The sequence below is a fragment of the Argiope bruennichi genome, chromosome 3 (genome assembly GCF_947563725.1).
Source record: "Argiope bruennichi chromosome 3, qqArgBrue1.1, whole genome shotgun sequence".
Lineage (NCBI taxonomy): Eukaryota > Metazoa > Arthropoda > Arachnida > Araneae > Araneidae > Argiope > Argiope bruennichi.
Window position 1 is genome coordinate 103,762,564 of NC_079153.1, and position 23,706 is coordinate 103,786,269.

At 26.0% G+C, this 23,706-nt stretch overlaps 2 protein-coding genes across 2 annotated transcripts in view; one reads left to right on the forward strand and one right to left on the reverse strand.

Annotated features, from left to right (window-relative positions):
• LOC129962729 (transportin-3-like) overlaps positions 1-11,642 on the reverse strand; it is a 49,060-nt gene extending 37,418 nt beyond the window's left edge. The window contains exons 1-3 of the mRNA XM_056076683.1: positions 11,360-11,642; positions 9,515-9,604; positions 6,866-6,979 (exon numbers count right to left, since the gene is read on the reverse strand). Of these exons, the coding sequence (XP_055932658.1) occupies positions 6,866-6,979; positions 9,515-9,604; positions 11,360-11,476 (321 nt within the window). The 5' untranslated portion in view covers positions 11,477-11,642. The remainder of the gene's footprint in view (positions 1-6,865; positions 6,980-9,514; positions 9,605-11,359) is intronic.
• Positions 11,643-12,024: 382 nt separating this feature from the next.
• Positions 12,025-23,706, forward strand: LOC129963961 (WASH complex subunit 3-like). Its single transcript, XM_056078591.1, has 5 exons — positions 12,025-12,208; positions 12,329-12,493; positions 13,688-13,924; positions 18,042-18,106; positions 19,643-23,706. The coding sequence occupies exons 1-5, from the start codon at positions 12,158-12,160 to the stop codon at positions 19,734-19,736; spliced, it is 612 nt and encodes a 203-aa protein (XP_055934566.1). The 5' UTR covers positions 12,025-12,157; the 3' UTR covers positions 19,737-23,706.

A 23,706-nucleotide genomic window follows, 5' to 3' on the forward strand; every position in this document is an offset into this window, starting at 1 on the left:
ACAGCTCAATTCAGCACTCGTCTGAGCTCCACACAACAGTGGAGCTTCGCCGGACTATGCCGCCATTGCTTCGCTATCCTCTCGACGACTCGTTACTTGTTTACGACTCCAACTCCGATTCCGGTTCAAATTCCAATTCATTCCGGCTTGAGACTGCCGGCCTTTTATAGTTCCAGGGGAGGGCGGGCCGAGAAGGTTTATGGACCAACCAGGCGTATCTCAGTTCCTATTGGATGGATTGATAAAATTCTCAAAGTTTCCAGCAATATCCATTTTGTTGCCAAAGTCGCTAAGCTTTGAGATCACTGACGCGGTACCCGATCAGCACCTAACTGGGCTCACCGCAAAACGGTCTTTCTTACGATGACACTATTCATGCTGGGAAGCAAAATTACAGGTTTGTAATAATATTGTACGCCAATACCAAGGTGTAAGGTATTCTCAGTAATGACAACTTTATGACACAATACGCAAGAAGGTTTTGAAAAGACCACTCCCATTGGTTTAACAAATATCGCATTGCTTCAAAATTTAACAAAGCTCATCATAACTTCATCAAATAAATTTTATTCAATGAACTGTTTAATTTTTTGTTTTGTTTTTTGTTTAAATTAAAGCAAAGAAAACATTTTTCTTTTCCTTTTACAACAATTTTTAACAGCTGCAAAATAATGTGATTCAACGATTCAAGGAAGCAATGATATTATTTCGAATTTCATTATAATAAAAATCATTGTTATAGACTGTGTCCAAAATTAATTTCTCAAATATTATTAAACTTAAAGAAAAAAATACATTCATTCAAATAACATTTTTATCACTGAAAAGCTATATATTTTTTAATCTTTAAAATACTGTTAAAATAATTTTTGCGGGGAAATATGCTTTGATGTTATGAAGAAAACACATTAAAATTCTGTTTTTATTTTTTAAATAATCTTCGAATTAAAAGTTTGAGAAATCCATTCTTAATGCATCTCTAATGCCCAAAAAACAACTTCAAAACTTTCATGCTCCTAACTTCAATGGTTTTATACAGGAAGTTGCTCAAGAAAAAGTTTTATACATTAAGTGAGATTTCATTGAGAAAAAATTTCCATAAGAGTTATAAAAAGAAAAAATTGCCATAAAACAATACAATTTAAACCCTAAAAAAGAATAATAAAAAAAAACTATAACTTTTTAAAAATTTCTTTAAAACTTTTAAGTACCAGAACAAGTAATTTTTTTCCCTTTAAAAACTAAAATTTGGCGAGATTGGACCAACAAATAAAAATTTTCAAATGGATGCATGCAATACTGTGATAAGATATCACGATCATTGAAAGTTTAAGACTTCTAAGTAAAAATTTCATCACACTGGATTTTCCCTGATCGACTAATGTAGTTACATACCACAATTAATTGCAATTCAACATAGTACAGTTACATACCGGTAATTCAATATTAATTCATCTGTAAAGGTCAATCAAGCAATTGTTCCAAAACGATATATTAATGAGAATGATGATCAACTATGTTAGTGTTTTTAAAGTAATTTTTCCCATGTTCGATATATCTTTTTGGCGCACCAAATTCATTCTGCTGTCTTCTTATTTTCCGTTGATCGGATCAATCTGCATATTCTTCTTTTTAAAAATTTCTTTAAAACTTTTAAGTACCAGAACAAGTAATTTTTTTCCCTTTAAAAACTAAAATTTGGCGAGATTGGACCAACAAATAAAAATTTTCAAATGGATGCATGCAATACTGTGATAAGATATCACGATCATTGAAAGTTTAAGACTTCTAAGTAAAAATTTCATCACACTGGATTTTCCCTGATCGACTAATGTAGTTACATACCACAATTAATTGCAATTCAACATAGTACAGTTACATACCGGTAATTCAATATTAATTCATCTGTAAAGGTCAATCAAGCAATTGTTCCAAAACGATATATTAATGAGAATGATGATCAACTATGTTAGTGTTTTTAAAGTAATTTTTCCCATGTTCGATATATCTTTTTGGCGCACCAAATTCATTCTGCTGTCTTCTTATTTTCCGTTGATCGGATCAATCTGCATATTCTTCTTTAACAATACATGAAAGTTTAAATATATACTTACCAAGCACAACTTAAATTTTTCAATATCTAAAACATTAAAAATTTAAGTTTGAGGCCCATTCCATGGATTTTGAAACCAAGGGGCAAATTTTTTTTTAATCTATTATCATGGTTATAACACATAATTTTAATGAAAAATATCTGATTTTGCTTGTTGTTGACTTGATTTTTGTGTAAAAATATTAGATCTCATCAAAAATTGCATTTTTTAAAACCTTGGCTGAGAATTTGTAAATGGCCTGTTTCATTATTATATTTTTTAAAGGTTTCTATAATTATTTCACCTTTCATAAGGTGCCTATAGAATTTTAATTTTCAATTGTTAATATGTTTTTAGTAATACTATATCAAAAAATTACAAATTAATGTCTATTTTGGCTTTGTTTTAACAATCAAAGCTAATGAAGATTGTGGAGTGTCACATACATGACCATTAAAACTTTTTTTTTATTTTTTGCATCATTAAATTAATAGAAAGTTCTAAATTTTTATTTTCTAAATATAATCATACTATTTGATGAAACTGCATTTAAAAATTTAAAAAATATTATAATTAATTTATAATTTTCAATGGTCAGGTATGTGACTTCAAGCAGTTATGTATGTGACATTGAATTATAAAATCCAAAGCAGTTATTTTAAATTCATCTCACCAGATGGCAGTACATTCCTTTACTTCTCCAGCTATAACCTAATGTTTGTTTTTAAGCAAAGGTTCACAGCACACTGTGTTTGAAGTATGCTGCAAGTCAGATTTTGCTATCTTTAAGCATCTTAGTCTTATTTTGCTATTTTAAGCTTAAAATATGGATGATGAACAAAGAATAAAAAATGCTACTAAACAAAAGAGATATTATGAGAAAAAAAGAAATGATCCTGATTTTAAAGAGAAAGAAAAGCTAAGGCAGAAAAAAATAAGAGATTTAAAAGCAGCAACTATGACAAAAAAGGAGAAAAAGAAACAAAAGCAAGCAGCTAGAGAAAGGCAGAGGAAATGCAGAGCAGCCAAAAAGATAAGTAATTCTACAAAAATTTCAAGTTTGAATTCTTCTATTGCGACTACCCCAGAATGTTCTCCTTATACAGTTCCCCAGACACTTGGCAAAGCAGTTAAAAAAACTTTGAAAGCCTTACCAACCTCACCTCGAAAACGAATGGCTGTAGTCAGCAATTTAGTGGAAAAGGTAGGTTTAAAACTGCAAAAGGAAAGAGAGTCCAATATCAGTGATAATAATCAAAACAAAGAACTTGTGGCAGACTTCTTGTGCCGAGCAGACATAGTCTACACTGCTCCAGGAATGCATGATGAAATGATAATTTGGGAAAATGGCATTAAAAAACGTGTTCGTAAACATTTTCTTACAATGTATATGAAAGAAGCACATGCTTTGTTTAAGGAAGAAAATCCAAGCATTAATATTGGATATTCAAAATTTTGCAGTTTAAGACCTAAAAATGTTCTTCTTCTTAAAGACACACCTAGTGATCAGTGTAAATGCAAGAGTCATGAGAATTTCATTCTTTTGTTAAAAGGATTAAATATTGATTATAACAATGATTTTTGGAAAGAAGTGCTGTGCAATTCAGACTTGGAATCAAAGTGTTGGGAAACAAAATGTGATAAATGTAATGCTGGAAAATTGCTTTTAGATTTTATTGGCAAAAAAGGATTAAATAATGCTTCTAATGTACAATGGCACCAATGGGTTAAGTCAGAAAATAAGCGCTTCTATAAAGAAACCAATGAAGGTTGCATAGCTGAATTAACTGATAATGTTTTAGAAAATTTTCAAAGTTTTAAGCAGCATGTAAAAATTAAACGAATCCAAGCTGCTGCCTTTCAATCTGATATAAAGCAAAGCAATACTGTTGTATTGCAAGTAGATTTTGCTATGAGTTATTCATGTGAGTGGCAAAGTGAAATACAGTCTGCACTATGGAGCCGGGAAAACGTAACTTTGTTTACAGCTGCATTATTTGAAAAGAATCATAAAACACAGAGTTATCTTATTGTAAGTGATACTAAAGATAAATCTAAGCTATCTGTGTCTGCTTTCATTTTGAAGCTTTTGGAAATTATTAAATTTCAGGCAAATAAACCAAAATTAATAATTTGGAGCGATGGACCATCCAGCGAGTTTAAAAACAAATTTATTTGTTACTTCCTCTTTATTTTATTCAAAACACAAAAGCATTTTTCTAGTTTCGAATGGAAATATTCAGCAACTTCCCATGGAAAGGGAGTTGTTGATGGGATAGGAGGTACTGCAAAGTCCCGAGTCTATGCGGAAGTAAAGGCAAGAAGAGCTATAGTACAGAATGCAGTTGATTTTGCTACAGTTGCTGCAAAAGTAGTACAAAATATCACTGTCATTCCTATGCTGCAAAAGGATATAGATAAAACTCAAATTGATTGGAATTTAGCTAAGGATGTTCCAGGAATTAAAAAAGCCCACATAATTAAATGTTTGGATGAACACATTTGTTTATTTACAAGTCAGCAAAATTTGGATACAACTGTGCAAGAGCTATGCTTTTGTAAAAATACAGAACAGTGTTTGAAAAGAACTCCATTACTTGCACAAAATCACACTTCTGCATATATTTCACTTGGCAAGTTTTTACTTGTAAAAGTGTTTGGAAAAAAGTCCTGGAAGCCTTATGTAGCACAGGTGTCTGCATTAGATAACACCGAAATCAATGTTATTTTCCTAAAGCAGGTATCCGTATGCAACTTCATTTATCAAGAGAATGATATAGGAGTTATTCAGCGGGATGACATAATTAGAGTATTGCCAACACCTATAATTAACGGTCGCAATACTGTAATATTTCAAAATGCAGTTATGTGAAATTGAACGATGTCACATACATGACTACTTGTCACATACATGACCTGTAAAGTTACATTTTTTTTTTAATTGAAAAATTAAAGAAATATTTAATGCATTTATTAGTTTGTCTTCATTAAACCTTTTTCTTATGGGAAACTTTTTTTAAGCACGTTTCATGCATATAATTCACTGATTTTTTTAAAGAAAGTTGGTGTTATCAAATCACAGTTCCAATTTTTGTCACATACGTGACTATCTAAAAAAAATTTTAAAAGGTCTCTCAAAATTTAAATACAAATATATTTTTCATTACCATTTATTAAAACTCTTTTTTAATTGTCTAACAAAATTAAATTTTTGACTTTCACTACATTTGTACATAAATTTATCAGATATTTATGCATATCTTTTAGTCCGATTGTCACATACATTACCGTGGAATGGGCCTTGAACATTTTTCAATTCGCTATAAGTAAGGCACAATATGTATTTTATATTGCCTCTTCCGGACACTACTCCAGTATTTTAATAAATAACAATGCACAATATTGCAGAAAAAGCGGAGGAAAAAAAAAAAGATTCATTAAGCATTATCATATGTGCTGAAATCCCAGGATTCCTTCTTCGAATTCTTCCTTTTCATTTTTTTGATACATCCAGTAAACAAGCCTTTACGACAATGATTTCGAATTATCATATTCAACTTGTCAACAAAACAAAACGAAAAACTTTCTTTTCACTTCACAAGAAAATTAAGCACTTTTAAGGTGCTTAAAAGTGGTTTTCAAATTTAAGCACTTTTTATGATGCAAAGCACCCTGACTTAAGCTCTTTTGTTCTGATGCAAATGTTTTTCCCCTTTGTCATGTACTAATCAAGATTCCCTCTTCCTTTCGACCCTGTAGCTGCCAAAATTATGATTATATATGCAAAATTCTATTGAGTAGAATTCAGCTTCTTTGCTTTAGAACTGCACCTACTGCATGCCAGCATTATAGAATGCATAGCTATATAAAATCTAATTGTTTAAACAATTCCTGTAACATATTTAAATTCAATAGTTTTTTATAAGGATCTTAATTCAATAATACTTCCCTTTCATTTATAATTTTCCATGCTGTCAACTATATGCATAAAAATCATTATTTTTAACTGCCAAAACCATTATTTGCTAATGGTTATTAATACAGCATGTTCTTAGTTAAGTTCCTGTATTAAACTCGACAATTTTCTTCAGAGTAAAATGAGGAAGTTAAAATTCTTACAAAAGCTGATTTTCTTTTTTTTAATGAGGTAAGACCCATTATTAATTATATACTACTGCTTATATTCACTTCATTATTGCTTATATTTTAAACAATTACAGTAAAAAATTATTAAATTATTACACAATTTAAATTCATTACAAAGTTCATGCCACACCTTTCAAATGTAATTCTTCTCAGAAACAATCATATTTTAATAGCTGAATAATTATATCTACTTAAAAAAAAAGTGGAATCATACTTATATATCCAATATAAAAGTAAACATACAAGAAATGAAGTTTTTTAAAAAAAAGATTTCAATATTTATCTTACATGTAAGAGCAATTACTTTTAGATATAAAAAATATTCATCATATATTTAAAAGCATTATAATTTTACAATTTATACCTTTTTCCTAGATATTTTAATTTTATTACAAATAAATTAAAAGATTTAACAAGAAACAATATCACAAAAGGGAAAAAATTAGCAAAAGTAGATATTTTTTAGAATAAATATTGAAAAAAAATTATTTTGTTACAAAATAAACATATTAAATCCAGTGCAAAATTAATATCTAAAATGACAATACAAAAACAGCACAATATGATAATAATAAAATACATTATTTACTACTTATTCAAATGCAAATGAAATATTTAAGATTTACTTGAGTAAGAATGACTGGAGATGTTTCGTTTGTAACATGACTAATATGATTTAAAAGAGAATCTCGTAGTGATGAATGAGATTCAGCAGGGAGTTCATGGAATGAAAATTGGATCTGCAAAGAAAAGTAATACCAATCATCTTTAAAATTATGTTACAGCTTCAAAATGGCATTAATTCAATGTACATATTAAAAAAAAGGAAAATTGGGAACAATTGATGAATTTTTATATTTTGATTCAGTGAAAATGATTAATGGACATCTGGTGTTGAATGGTATTTTATCTTGAAACATTTGATTTCATCTGGAAGGTCAATATATTGACAAATTTTATAGCATTCTAGATATGCTCTAAATTCTGTTTCTGATCCAAGTAGTAGACCACTAATAAAAACTTGCATCAATTCATAAATCATTTTAAAAATGTCAATTAATTGCATTTTACATCCACTAATATTTTTAATATTTGTTGATTCTTTTAAAATATATTAGTTTTTAGTTGAGTTGATTTTAATAGAAATGAATGTCTATGATATATCAGAAGAATAGAATTTTATTTTTAAATAAATCTAAATAGCTAAAAATTATAAATGTTTTAGATCAGTTAAATAGTTTTTAGCATATCTGAAATTGTACTCTCAATTTCATATTAGAATATATATATATATTGTACAACAAATATTTGATGTTAAATTTTGTTAAAATTACATGACATAACAAGTTATTTGGCTTATTTTTCAATTTAAACAGTGAAAATGTACTTATATAAAAATAAGATTATTTTACATATGTCTTTACTTTGTATAAACTTTTATTTAAGATCTTGTAGTTAGTGTGAATCATTATATGATGTGTTAAACTGCAATAATAAAAAAAAAATAAAAAATAAAGAACTGCATTTATAATGAATACCACAAGAATTTTCTGTGCAGGTATTATGCATCTTTTATTACATAAAAATAATTAACAAAGAATGAAGTATCATAAAATGAACAATCTACAAAAAAATATAGCATGTAAGAATTAATATTCGTATATTATACTAAAAATGCATTTGTTTATGATAATACAAATGTAATTGTATATGATAATAAAATACATTTGATGTTGTATTAGCACACAATGTTAATTAGTTAATATTATAACTTGGAAATAATTAAATAAAGTTTGATGACAGTAAAATAAAATATCTTACAAATCATAAAAAAAATAATTACATACTATGAATATTATCAAAAACTATTTCAGATTATCATATAAAAGATAAAATTTAAATTTATTAAAAATCTAATGTGAAACTATGAACAATTGCAAACTTATAAGCCAAGTAATGCTCAAATGATTTAAATATTAAAACTCAGCCAGCTACATTATATATGCAAATATAAATCTTCTACAAATAATAGGTGTAAACACACACAAAAAAAAAAAAAAAAAAAAAAAAAAACAGTAAAACAATATATTTTCTTAGGACAACTTAAAACTTTCAGAAAAATGCAATATTTTATACAAAAATACAGAAACAAATTTTAATTGAAAGTATTTTTCAAACTATGCATAGAAATTTATTTTAAAATTTGTTAATTTTAAGAGAAAAAAAATCACTGAAAAGGTTTTAAAATGGAGTGTAAAAATTAAAGTTGTGCAGTAGTTTTCATAAGTTATCACACACACACACACAAAAAAAGAGTTAGACTTTATATTTCTATCCTCAATAGATATATACATATTCACCTTAATTATTAGTAAAGTAAATAATATAAGTGAATTTAGAACATAATCTATTGTAAATGGTAAATAAAGTGATCCAAATACCAGCAAGATTTCATCTATCATACTTGATTTACATGCATCAAATGCAATGTTGGCTTTCTAGCTTGAATTCTCATTAAAAAAAAATAAAAACCTGTATGGACACTTTCATTGATATTTCAATGAGAACATGCATTGAATTGGTGATATAATTGAAGCATTTTCATTAAAAAAACCATGGAGCATTTCATATGTGGTGCACCAAAGAGTATGATTAGAGTACTATTAAACAACACAGGATGATATGTCACCTTGGAGTGGCCATATCCATGGCTAAAGAAAATACCCTAATTGTTGTTTAATTTAATCCCTCATAATTAATCTGAAAGTTTTAAAAATTTTATAACGTATAACCAATGAAATCTATCAAGAATACCAAAAAAGGGCATCATTCAGAACACTGACTCAAACTCAAAATACATCAGTAAAGGATTTAAATATAGTCAATATAACTCGCAATAAAAAAAAATCAGATATACAAAGTAAAAGATGCAAGTTTAAGAGCTGCTACTTAATACTAAATATATCAAGCTAAAAGTCTTGCTCTCCAGAATTAGAATTATTAAAATGGAAAACTAATGAATATTTCTAAATATTAATATAAAAATAGTACTGTAATATCATTCAATAGTTTAAATATATAAAAAAAATCACTTAATATACTATTTAATTGTTATATTTCTGAATGTCCTAATATTAGATTTCAAGTGAATATTCCTTTCTATCACAAATTAAATAACACTGCAATAAAATTTTTGTTTTAAACTTATCTGATATCTATGTAACACAAATTGAAAATTTAACAAAATATTGTTAAAAGAAATTAAAATACACAACCTTTGTCCTCATTGTTTGGGCAGCAAAATAACATGATTCAAGATCCCCTCTATGTTGAAGTAATTCATCAGCAATTTTCCAAGCAAATACCTATGATACAATTTGAGAATAACTGAATTAATCAAAAATACATATATCATAAAGAAAATAATATGTTAGAATATAAAAGAAAATAAAAAGTCAAATAAAAATGGAGATCAAGTAAAAAAAAAAAAAAAATTACATCAGCTGTACTTTTATAAAATACAGACGTAGAAAATAAAAAAAGTAATAGAGTAAAAAGTCACTAGAACACACAAAGAACCTGTAAATTGTAACCAACAGACTTTATAGATAAACTGGTAGTGAAAATATCTTTAAGAACAAATGTATACATAATACAGTGGTAGCGGGACAAATGACCACAGGTAATAAATAAATTTTCAAAAACTAGAAATAGAAAAGAAAAAAAATTACTTGCATAGGTATGTATAAAGAAAGTCCCTTCAAAATTTATTATATTGATAAAAAAAAATAAAAAAAAAATAAAAAAAAGGAATATAAAACCTTAGAAATGAAAATATTTAAAAAGCCCTGTTCATTCATATACACTGCTAGTATTCATTAATTACAGATTTTGTAAATAAGTATATTCTGCTTATCTCCAAATTATTAAATCTAATAAAAGTTTCTATTCTTGAATATAAAAGCTGAAGTTTATTTTTCAAGATCAAAATCAAGAAATCTTTGTTAAATAGCTGAAATGAGATATATGGACTGGAAGCTTATTCTATATTTTATAGATTTTATTAAATTTTCAGTTATAATTCACTAAAGTGAAGAATACAGGAAAAATAATTACATGATATGAAAATTGATTTTAACTACAATTAATAACTTTTAATGCTTATTTTTCTTAAAATCATATTCTTGTTTTAAGTCAAAATTATTATTATTTACATTTAGCATTTTAAAACTAATTTGAAGCAATTAAAATTTAAAAAATACTAGAATAGACTCTTTGTATACAGACTCATTATAATACATTATAAAGTTACTATCTGTATATTCTATCCCTATATAAATAAAGATTTACATTCTCTCTCTCTGTTTAAATTCAGAATGCCTCCACCTATTTTTTAGATTAAATTATATAACAAATAAGATCTTTTACTGTGATAAAAAAAAAGAAGAAGAAAAACATTTTGCAAAAACAAACATTAATGCTGTTCAGGAATGTTTGAGAGAATAAATGATAGTAATTTTTTTTCAACTTTAAGATATATAATTATGATACAACCTAGACTGTTTTCAGTATTTATAGAGCATTTAAAGTAAAAATTAATTTGAAAATTTTCCTAATCTCAATTCACTCCCTTTGATAAAAGAAGCATCAATATATGTATACATAACATAACACATGATTGATAAAATTTCAAATAATAACAGACACGTTTGTGAGTCATCTGACGAAAAATATTAAAAAGCTTTTGATGATATAAATTAAAGCGAGATAAATATAACATCACTGAAAAAAACTTCTGTCGTGTCCGACATAAAAAAGTTAAATAAAATTAATCTAAACCTTATTTTAATAACACAGGTCGAATATTAGATGACAATTCTGCCTTAATACACTAAGACACGCAATTAGCAAAATCCAGCTAAATAAACATATGGGTTAGATTGACATCTATTAAATATAAAATGTTTTAGAATTTCAGAACAATTTCTCGAGTGAAATCGATGCAAGAAATCAAAGTTTTGCCAAACTAATTTACATGCAAGGACACACTAAAGGATCGTATTACTCTGATACTATAGGAAGATAAAATGAAGTTTACAGCAGTTTATTCTCACACTTACCGATCCTTGTAATTCGCCTAAGTAATTGGATGCCTTTTCTTTTTCTACAGGATCTGGATTATGGTAAAGTGAATATATTGCTTGACAGACTATTTGCAAAGTTGGAGCAGAATCCATTTTGATTCAGTGATATGTATGCACGGATGAAAACGAATAATTAATGGTCTTTTTGAGAACTTTTAACGTTATACAGAAATTCTCTAACAGCATAAAAGTTATTTGATGACATATTTGTAAAAATCAAGCATTTTTCACACGAGTTGTATGAATTTCAGTCAAATAACACAACTAATGCCATCTTTAGTGATCATAAAACACCGTTTTATTTAGCTCTTCCGGTGAACAAAGGGGATTTTCCGGAAAAGAAAATACTTAAATAAAGTTATAATTCATGATGATTATGAATTTAAATAATATTAAGGAATAATAGCACTCTTAAAAATTTTTAAACAACATAAAACAGTTATGCTGTTATTTGTAGAAGCTAAAAGTTTACTTATAAACTAATTTAAGGATTTCAAAATGAAAAAATAATATTGTTTTGACTATTTAAATATGTAAAATATTCCTTTGATCTTTTAAATTTAAAATTAAGTTTTGATTTCTTCATAAAAAATTTTCTATTTTATCTTTCTATTGTTTTTATAGACTGGCAACACTGACAGACCGCAATCTATGGTTGTGTTCTGCAACTGCGGCGATAGTTTCTGATTTTGAAAATCATTATAAATGTAAATAGTGAAACTACATATCTCAGTGCAATTGTGAATCGTTGGTAATCGTAATTGTTTATTTATTATGGATTCCGATGGTTTGCCGATTGTGGGATCTGGAGTGGATTATTCTAAGGTTAAAAACTTATAATTTTCTGTAAATTTTATTTTTAAGCAATACGCCCTCTCAATTTAAAAAAAAAATTTCCAATTTAAAAGACATTTATATAACATTATTTCTTTTTTAATACTGTAGGTTGATCCGCTTAACCAGAAACGGACTTTGACATTCTTAAATCATTTCTTGATTAGAACAACCTCCTTTCTTAATCATTTTTCATCGGTTTGTGATGAAAAACTGGAAAACTTGTTGATTCGAATACAACGACTAGAAGCTTCCATGTGTATACTTGAAGCAAAGGTATTGTTTTATTACATTAAATGAATTCGTTACATTTTATGTGAGTGATAAAAATGTATTTTTAGAAAATGTGTAATTCAAAAATTTTGCATTCACTTCGTTTAAGTCATCACCTCATTAGCACAAAAATTATACAATCTTTTGATTAAAATATCATTTATTTATTATAAAATATGCAATATATCATGCTTATGAGATGTCAAAAATTATTTTCTTTCTTCCTATGGATTCATTTCTCTTCTGTTTCTTTCCTTTGTGTTTTTCTTTTTATATCATTCATGCTCATTTAATACTATATACTAATATATATTTGTTTCTCTCTTTATGTAAATTTTGTAAAATCCAAACATATTTTTGACTTCTTTTATTAACATTTTTCATGGTATTGAAATCAGACTAATGTCTTGTGTTTATAATAAATTTATGTACTGTTACTTTTCTTTTTATCAAGTTGCTTTTTTCTTTTCATAGAGCAGAAGATATGATTTTTATAAATTATCTAAAGCTTTTAATCTTCAGCATTTAATTATTTGAATTTTTTTTCTTCAATTGTTACATTATATTATTAATTCAAAATTTGATCTATGGCATTTAAATCCTGAAAGTTTTGCTTTTTTTTGTTTTGTTAAAACTAATGGTTGTCTTATCTTAATCATTAAAAAAAAAATGCAAAAATTTAGATGAAAGAATGTTTAGATATAGGTTTTGACCCTTTTCCCCAGTTAGGGTAATATTTCAATAAACATATTAAAAGAAATTTTTATTGCATTTTCTTTGTAGGAGATAATTTTAAAAATCCTCTAAATTGCTGGTATTTCTTTAAATCTTTTTATAATTTGTTTCATTAATTTATTTTCATTAATATTCATGTAGGTGATGAAAATATTTTATGTTTTGTATATGTAGCACTTCAAAAAGTTTTCTTCAAAAAATTTTATTTAATGATAACTAATAAAATCTTTTTATAATCTTTGTTTTGTTAACTTATTTTTATTAATACTCATGTAGTTGATGGAAAATATTTTGTGTTTTATATATGTAACTCTTTATTTTGATCCTTAGAATAATTCAAATTTTATTATTACTATTATTTTCATTGTTGCTTTTACAGCATACTTTTAGCTGCAGTTTTATTGTACTATATTTTTTTATATATTTTTTTTATATCATTATTATATACTTTTCATTTTGAAGCTAGCATCTATACCAGGATTAGATGATGTTACTGCTAATGTAGAATCTACTGAGCCTGCCACAGCTATTCAAAATGAAACTGGTGCTTCTGAATCTCCAACAACTAAGCCACAATCTGAAACGGCTGCATCAAACGTTGCTGCATCTGTCGAAGCTCAGCCTAAAGAAGAACAAAAGCCAAAAATGACTGTGTCTCAGGATCCTCGATTTGCGAAATATTTTAAAATGATTAATATGGTATGTAGACATTAAAAAGTTTTAGCTATAAAACGTTTTAAGAAAATGATAAATTTGAGAAACATATTCTATTATATCTCAGATATTTTTATATGCTTATTGAATTAATTTCTTAATGAAATAAATATTTTTCAAATACCTTCTTACTTAATTAGATCAATTAATGTCTTTCATAAAAGTTAGCTAATTACTGTGAGTTAAGCTTCATCTGCTTATAATGAAGTAAACTCATTTCACTAAAAATGTATGGTTAATAAATAAAATTTATCTACATTTATTTTAAACAAAGAATGAAGAAAATAAATTAAAATTGTAAGGCTGAGAATTAAAGAATACAAATCGCATCTAATTCAAAATACCAGAGATGGGTTTTGTTGTTACTCTTTCTAGTTCTGTGCAGGCAACTAAAGCAGTGCACTCTGGTACTGAAGATTTAATAAGTGCCAACATAAGTTGTGAATAAACTTCTACCAACATTTATGTATAACTGCATATTGGTAATTAAATATGTCATGTTGTCATTTTTGCACACCCCCAAGAACAACAGAGCTATATCAAGTCTTTGAAATTGTACATCCTGAAGAATTTCAATACTAACAATGCATTGTCAATAAGATCTGCCTGGAGAGACCCAGACAAATAAGAAAAATTGCATGTTAATTATAGTTAGGATTTGACTGTGCTCACCATCAACATGCGATTACGTTTAGAGTTTGCTAATGGCATATGTTTAATATACAAGTACTAATAAATGTTATATTAATTGAACTATTTAAGGAACCCAAATGAACCCCACAATATATTCTTTTCATTTTTCATCAAGTTTAATTGCATACAGCTTAAATCAGTTTCTAATTTCAAAATATTTCTACTGTTTATGGTATATGAATTGTCCTTTCACAAAATATTGTTGATTATAAATTATATTTGTTGGAAGTGTGAAGGACAGTTCTACCAACACTATCTTTTTATAACTGCTGTTTTACTGTAGTTGGATTTGGTGACTTTAGGACTTTGGTAATCATATTTTAACTTAAAAAGATTTTTAATATATTGAAATAACTAAATAATTTGATAACATTTGTAAATTTAACTAAAATCAATATTGAAGCTTCTAACATTAGTGATAATCTCAATTAAAAATGAAATGCATTAATACATCATGCACAGTTTGTGATCTAAATGATGAGATAATGAATAACTTATTATTCCATTTAAATGTTTTTTTACTGTAGTTGAAACAATACATAAATATCTGTTTAGAATTTGATGTGCCCAGAGTCATTTGGCGCGAAATTTGAAACTAATAAAATTTTAGAAGTTTAAAAGTCTTAAAATAAAGTAAATTTGATTGTAAAAAATTATATAAAATATATTATAGAAAAATCGAAAATCATCCATGAGTTGTACAATAAAAAAAAAATCCTACTGGCTCAGTAAAGGAGTGCTATATAACAGTACTTTATTGTACATCAAAATTGGATTCACAGGTAAAAAAAGCTTTCCCAAAATATATACAGAACAGCAGAAAATAGGTAATAAGCAACCATAACAAACAATAAGAAAATTTATAGGAGATCAAGAGAGAGATTTTGATCAATACAGTTACTCGGATGTCTTGACTCGGTTGATTCTGTCTTTTATATTTGTATAACTCCTCTGATAGGGGCATTGAATAATTTAAAATAAATTATGGAACTCAAGTTCTGATGGCAAAATCACTAAGATACTCAAAGATTATAAGTCTTTCATGTTTATTTCTCAATTCATTACCAAGGCCAAAGCATCACTGACCTAGTTATTAATATATCTGTAAAACTATCTTTCTTACCATGAAACTTACTGCACAGGGAAGCAGTATTAAAAATTCATAATATATATGTAAATTCTAATATACAGTGGTATAGAAGCCACTCTTATTACTTATTACCAAATGGCAACAGTCAAATATAAATAAATTGTTATATTTTAAACTACTCCATTCAACTTTTTTATAACTGCTCTTAATTCACCACTTCACTAATTAAGGAAGCTGCAAAATGTTATTAGAAATGTTCTAGAGATAGTCCACCATATCACCAAACAGTCCATTCACTTAGTGGAAAGAAGATATAAAAAAAAATCAAGAAATAGAATTCCAACAAAGTTTAATCAAACACAAAATATGTATACTCATTGTCAGATGGCTAATCTCTATGATTTGCTTATGAAAATTGATACTCATATCTTTCAAAATAATTATCTTACAAAAATGGTCTTTGCATTATCTTAATACTCAAATTTACCTTTTTTTTATGACATCAATTCCATTTCCTTACTATTTTCCCCTGAATTGTAATAAAAATTTGTAATTCAATTTGAAATGTGATATGCAAATGTTATGATGGAATTCAAACTCATCCATTTAAATAATCAATCTTATTCTTTTAACTCCTTAGTACGATTTTAACTTCTACTTTTATTTAATTTGTAATCTATGCTTCTTATCACATATGTAGCTTTGGCTCTTCCATCAAAGCATACTGTTAAATATAAGAATGACTTTCTCTAAAACAAATAGAATAGTTTCTTGATTGAAAATTGTATTTGTTAAATGAGGGGTTGTTCATAATATCAGTCTTCAAAACAAAAAGAAGGGGGGAAAAAATTTGCATTTACCTTATGAAGCAGCCCTCAATAAACAACTACACAAAAATATTCACAGTTAGAAATCATACAATTTTTATTCAGCAGCTAAAAATGCCATAAATAATTTTGCACTAGTTAATTTGAAATTTTAAAATATATACTGACTATTGTTTGATTTCTGCCTACAAGAAGTTTTTTTCCCCCCTTTTCTTTATGACAATAAGAAATTCTACATCATTTGCTACATTAGTTATGTTTTCACAGTTCCAAACCATGTAAAATATCAGAAAAAGTAGCAATTTTAAAGAGAGAATTGCTATTCATTGATTCCAATAAATCAACAACTTTATTCTTATTTGTGCATATAGGCAGTCGATCATCACATATGGCATAATCATTAAAGTCTATCCCAGGTACAACTTCTTTCCATATGACTTTTTCTGAAGGGTGTAATAAAAAAAAAAATGACTTCATCATTTTTACCACATTCTAATTTGTGGACCTGGAAATCCCACTTTCTGAAACTATTTTTCAACTGAATTTTTAGAAACTTGGTCCCAAGAATGTCTTACAAAATATAGACTCACAAACCAAAGGAATTCAGAAGGTTAATCAACTATAAGTTTTTTGCACCTTGATCAAATATGGCTCTTGTACCAATAAGACCTAATGAATGAACCAACCACCTAAAATTTCTCCCAAGAAACTTTAAACAAAAAATTTCACCACCACAAATGCATTTAAATCACATTTTTCCATTTCTATCAATCAAACAACAATCTTTTCTATATTAAATTCATCCCATTAATTATGTTTTAATTGATAAAGTTGTTGTAATTGGCCAAATATTGAAGGCCTCTAATTTCTAGAAAAAGTGTTAACTGTTGACAGACAACTTCTCTGTGTATCACTGCCTTCTAGTTATCTTTCAAATGTCATTCACAGAATATCCGCTAAAATCTTAATTAAAAGGAAATTCAACCAAAAAAATTTTATTGGTTTCAATTATAGAACAATAAAAGATTATTTTAAATGAAAAATGTATTCTCTCACAAAAGATAGTCTTATTAAAAAATTATCTTAATTAAATTCGCACTTTAAGTGAATAGCTACTGAAAATTAGCTATGGCATATTATTAAACTAGTTTTAGAGTTTGAGTAAAGCTTATCAAAAAAAAAAAAAAAAAAGAAGAAGAAGAAGAAAAAGAAAGAAAGAAAGAAAAGATTAAATAGCAATGGGGAGTTTTTTTTTCAATTTAATCTGTATTTCATGATTTAAAAATAAAGATATAATAACAGTGCACCAGATGGTTAATATTTCAGCTCTTCTGGATATATTTGATCGATATGACATTTTTTGTTACTACATTTGTAATCAATTGATTAATTATTTGTAATATGTTTTGACAATGAAATGCTGATAATTTTTAATAATAATTACTAGCTGAATGAAAAATATAAAGGTTTTATTCTTATTGAATTTTTATAGGGAGTTCCACCTGGTGCTGTTCAATTAAAAATGACTGCAGAAGGAGTTGACCCTTCAATTTTAAAGTAAGATTATTATTATTTTTTAATAAATATAATGTTTTGAATTCCAGACTAAAATACTGAAATTTCATGATTTTTTTTTCATTTCGATCCCAATATTGAAATGGAAATATTTAAATTTTATCATTTTTATTGCATGCATGCATATATATATATATATATATATTATTCATAAAAGATGTAATTATTTTTTACGAAGAAGTTTATTCTTTGAAAATCTTTGTATTTAATTATGTGTTAAATTTTATTTAATTCCATCTTTATTGATGTCATGGTTTTTAGAAAACGTCTGCTTTTTAAATAGAGAAAAGAGTTTTTAATGTTTATATTCTATGTTGAGAAAGATTGCTTAGATATCTTTTTCAACTGTATATTTTTTCTTTATTGTTTTTTTAATATTGCCCGGCATATATTTCAATACACTATATTGAATTTTATTCCAATTTATTTATTTTTTAAATTTTCATTTTACTTTTATTACAGTTTTACTCTTGGGTAGTTTTTTAAATATAAAATTATTTTTCAATACATAATTGTTCATGTGTTATTAAAAAAGTATTTCTGAAAGGAAACATTCTTTATAAATTTGAGTTAACTTTATTTTCTCCGTTTCTTCTTCTTTTACTGAATTTAATTATATCATCAGTTTTTTACTTCACACTTTTCCAAAGAAATGTTTTTCTAATTAATTTAAAGATCAAATTGAGTTGGGCTAAATTGTTTAGTTTAAAATGGCATACAAACAGTTATATTATTTCTTGAAGTGTTTATTGGATAAATTTGACTTTTACAACTTTATCAAACCTGGCTTTTTGAACATTAAAAAAAAAATACTGATATCTTCTTTTTTTTTTTTTTTTTTTTCTCCTTACCAAGTTTTTTTTAAATCAAAAAATTGAAATTCTGAATCTTTAAAAAACAGAGAGAGATTCGTTAGATTATCTGCTAAGCACAGAGGTTAAGAAAAGGGGGGGAAAAAAGAAAAAAAAAACATAATTTTTATTTTATTCACATAAATTTTGAATTTGCATATTTTTACTATCAAAAAATACTCATACTAATTTTTGGTAAGGAAAGAAATTTAATTTTTTCAAAGCATTTTTAAAGATTTGAACATATAAAATTGTTATTGTAAAAATATGTCTGTTGTTAATAAAGATTATTTATTATTAATAGAGGAAAATATATCTAAAACTGCTTATAACATGCTAGACATCTTTTCCCACCTTAATCTTAGTAAAAAATCAAATAAAAAAATCTTCTTCTAAGATGACTATTTCTTGACAACAAAATATTTTCATCTCTTTGTCAAATAAAAAATTTTAAACAAGCAAAATCACTAGTTTAATTGTTTTAAATTGTGTTTGTGTTTATAATGAATTTCAGTATTCCAAATGTTAGAAAGAAATTGTCATTGGGAAGATTTTAAGTTCCTATAGATAATGTTTTTGTCTGAAATCTCTAAAGAAAGAAGGAAAGGGTTTGATAATAATTTTTTCAAATAATTTATATATTTCCAACTCTTTTTAATTTTTCCAGTAATCCTGATGCTGAAGCACCACCTGGAGCTCCAGTGTCATATCATTCAGAAGATGAAAGTGAGGAGTCAGCAGAAAGTGATTTCAGTGATTAATAAACTACTCACTAATTGTTAATTTTTTCTCCCCCCCCCCTCAATGTTTTTTTATATATATATTTGTCTATACTAATTAATCGTGAGAATTCCGTTTTTAAATTTTATTGATTCCTAAGAATTAATTTTACTTGCTTTGATTCAGTTACATTCCTTTATTTGTTCATGTTAGTTGAATTGGAATGGCAGTTGCTCAAATTTTGTGTTCTATTTAAGTGATGATGTGAATAAATCAGTATGTTTTGCTCATAATATTCCGTTCAAAGGCACATTATGCTTGCTTATTTGCATATTTCTTTGTATTTTCTCTGATAAAATATTAGTTTTCATTAAATTGATTAAAAACAAATTCAGTTTATAAAATTTAAAAGTGTGGGATTGTAATTATTGGTTATTCAGTGAATTAAATGGAAAACATGAAAACAAAGAGATAATTATGATTTTATGTTTCATTCTTTTTATTAATCTTGCATTTACATTTTATTGATTTTTTCCTCCTGTTATGAAAATTTTGTTTCTCTGGATGAATAAGATGATAAATATTTTGAAAATTTTATCTCAGATTTAGTGATAAAGCCCTCCCTTCTTTGTTTTCCATGTATATGTCTGTTTTCTAATGTGTGGGTTTTTTATTATTATATATTCATTTTGACTTTGTATTTTGATATTTTTTGTGACAGTTGAATTTCTTCTTAAAATATAGATTAGGTAAATTAGAATCCGAAAATCAAATTTCAAAGTATATCCACCTGCCTTGAAAAAAAAAAAAACTGTCAGAATATATGGAAAAAAAAATTATTACATTTTATGAACTATGAGATTTTATTTCAAATAATGCACAAAAATGTTTATTCACTAAGTACAATACTATAAGTCATCTATACTGATTCACAACAAATTTCTTTTTTTATTGCTATTTATCTTTTACTGGGCAGTTTTAATTTTTGGAATGAATATTTTTTTTAAAAAAGCTGGTGAGAAGAAATATATTAAAATGATTTAATAAACCTCAAGGTCATAGATTTTATTAAACAAACTTCTGGAGAATCTACTCTTGATATAGTGATATATATCAAATTCATTGTGATTGAAAATGTGAACATGTCTCACATGAATACATTTTCAATTTGAATTATACACATTATTTTGAGCAACTACAATTCTGTTGTATGTAATTTTTTCTCTTTTGTTTAACGGATAATTGTGAAATTGTTTATACCACTAATTTATGTATATAATTTTTCTTCTTTTTAAGAGTTTCAAGAAATTGTTTCTTGTTCAAAGAAATTTAAACTTATTTTCCTTTCAACAGTAATTATTTAATTTTTATCTGTAGTATTCGTGATAAAAGAATTTTATATTGTTTGTTTTGTCTCTTTTTAAAAAGAATGTACTTTGGTACTTCTGGATAAAAATATTGGTGCCAATAAATCTGTAGTTTGTGTTTTTAAAATGAATATTTTTTCCATCAGATTGTGTTTATTTGTTTGGTGATACTTTTTTGTCATATTCATTATGTATTGCATATTTATCCATTTTGTTGCAGTTATGTCAATTTTAATCTAAAAGCTTTTTAGCAGTGTTTGATTATATTTGTTACAATTTAAGGTAGCATTGTTTTTACATTTAAAATGGGTTCTGTATGTAGATCTCAATGTTAAATTACTGTAGTGTTGATTTGATTATTGATGAAATCTTTTATTTGTAGATTTTTTATTTTACATCATATTGTTTCCTTTTTAAGAATTGCTGCAGTTAACTAAGCTCTTTTTATAGTGTTGTTAATAGAAAAGTTAGCTTTGAAAATTTATTTAATGCTTCAAAATATGGGTAAGCATTGTAAAAATGTTATATAAGATATTGTACAGTTGGGAAAAAGACTTGTTAAAAGTGTGATTGGAGATGTATGGATGTTTATTGTTAAAAGTGAGTTTAGAAAGATGTTTTATAATCAAACTGTTGGAAATTTTGACATGTTAAGAGATTTTGTACAGTTTTCTCTACATTTTATTTATTTTTAGATTTTTTTTAAATACAATAATGTGATGCTCTCTTTTAATTCTAATTGCTTAAAGAGCAATATTTGTATTGTTTCCGTTCACTAAGAAATTTACAAATTATATTTATTAAATTAAGTGGATGAAAATTATCTATAGATATAAAATCAATTCATTTTGAAAAAAAGCTGTAAATATTCTGTTTCTAACATATTTACATAACATATTCTGTTATGTCTTTTGCTTTAAATTAACAGCTTTTTATTTTCAATTAAAATTTTTATTTCTGTCAGAATTTGAAATCTGCTTATTAAGAATAGTTGCATCTACAATTTTTATATCTTTTTGGTGATGAGTATTATTGAAAAATTTACTTATAATAATTGTAATTTACTGAACAATTACAAAATATAATACCGTGAAATTATTAATATTTCTGAAAATAGTTTACATGATATTACCTAAAGCATTTTTTGTCTAGTTCTTGTAAGGGAAGAAATTAATTCTCTTAGTAAATTCATAAAATTCAAGTACATAAAAAGTTTTTGAAATTGTTATTCTCTTTTCATGGAAAGTAAAATATGATTTCTTTGACAATTTTTATTATATATCAGCATTTCAGTGATATTCTGCTAAAGAATGGTGCATACCGTTTTCCTGCATATTCATAAAATGTATTGCATACTTTTGATTGAAAATGTATAAACAACATTTGACATTGTTGATTGTTGTGAATTTTAAAATGTACAATATGTTATTTCTGAGACATTGCTCAATAAGCTAACTGTAACTGCCATGTCTGTATGAAAAAATAATAAATTTTCCTCATACATTACAAAACTATTTATTTTAAAATCCTATTTAAAATGTTTTCGTAGTATTTATTCTTCTATAAAATGTTTATAAAATTAATTTGAAAAGTATCGGCCAGTCTTATTATTTTTACTTAGGAAATTAGAATAATTTGGTATTGACATATTTACAAAAGTATTAACAAAAATGTTGTTAATTTTTCAGTTCACATTGAAAGTGAAATGACAAAGTATATTTAAAACTAATAAGAAGAATTATATTGATTCCTACCTCCTCACCCCTTTTTTTAAAAAAAAATTTGTGTCTTATTGTATCTGAAAAAGGCAATATTAGCTTTTGAGTTTTAAAAATTGGATCATTGAAGCAAATGCTGGCTTTTCTTTCTTTTTTTTATTTATAAATAATAATTTAGAATTGTTAGTATTAGTACGAGTATTTTTGCTGTGTTTAGTTACTAAATGGAAATTGCAACTCCAGATGCAAACATTTATATTACTATATAAAATTACTATGGGGGAACTATATAAAAGAACAATTGCATACGTTATCCAACGATGTAATAAATTACAATTTATGAAAGTTAATGAAACTTGGAGTTTATTTATAAGAAAGGTAGTTGGGTGTATTTCAATGTAATTCTATCATTCAGGAATCAGTCAAAAATGATCTAAAATTTCAGTTAATATGTTTGAAATTTCAATTAAAATATTTAGAGTTTATATTAATTAAAAATTGAACTAGTTTTGAATAACATGAAAAAAAGGTGTTTAACAAATAGCATTTCATGTGAAAATTTAGATCACCATTAGCTTCTATTTCTATCAAAATATCTAAGAAAATATTCAGAATCAAATTCTGTTTTCTATATATCTTCCCTCTTTAGATATTTAAAATGTCCATTTTCAATTATGCTATTGTTAAACTTCCCAAGATTGTCATTCTAGTACTTGTAAGCATAAGTATTGTGAATTTAATTTTTTATTAAACTATTATGTGAATTACAAGAATGCCTGTTGTTTGTTTAGAATTTTCTATCAGTTATGTATTTCATTATGCTATAACTGCATAAGAATAAACTTATTTACATCAGTTGTATTCATAATTATGTCCTGTTGTACTTATTATGGAATTTCCGTGCCAACATTTATTCCTTTTAGTAT

Bases quoted from the DNA above. Each gene is read 5' to 3' on its own strand.
- LOC129963961 (XM_056078591.1), top strand. From the start codon at position 12,158: ATGGATTCCGATGGTTTGCCGATTGTGGGATCTGGAGTGGATTATTCT. The intron at 13,925-18,041 runs GTATGTAGACAT...GAATTTTTATAG, and splicing joins ATTTTAAAATGATTAATATG to GGAGTTCCACCTGGTGCTGT. The intron at 18,107-19,642 runs GTAAGATTATTA...TAATTTTTCCAG, and splicing joins GTTGACCCTTCAATTTTAAA to TAATCCTGATGCTGAAGCAC.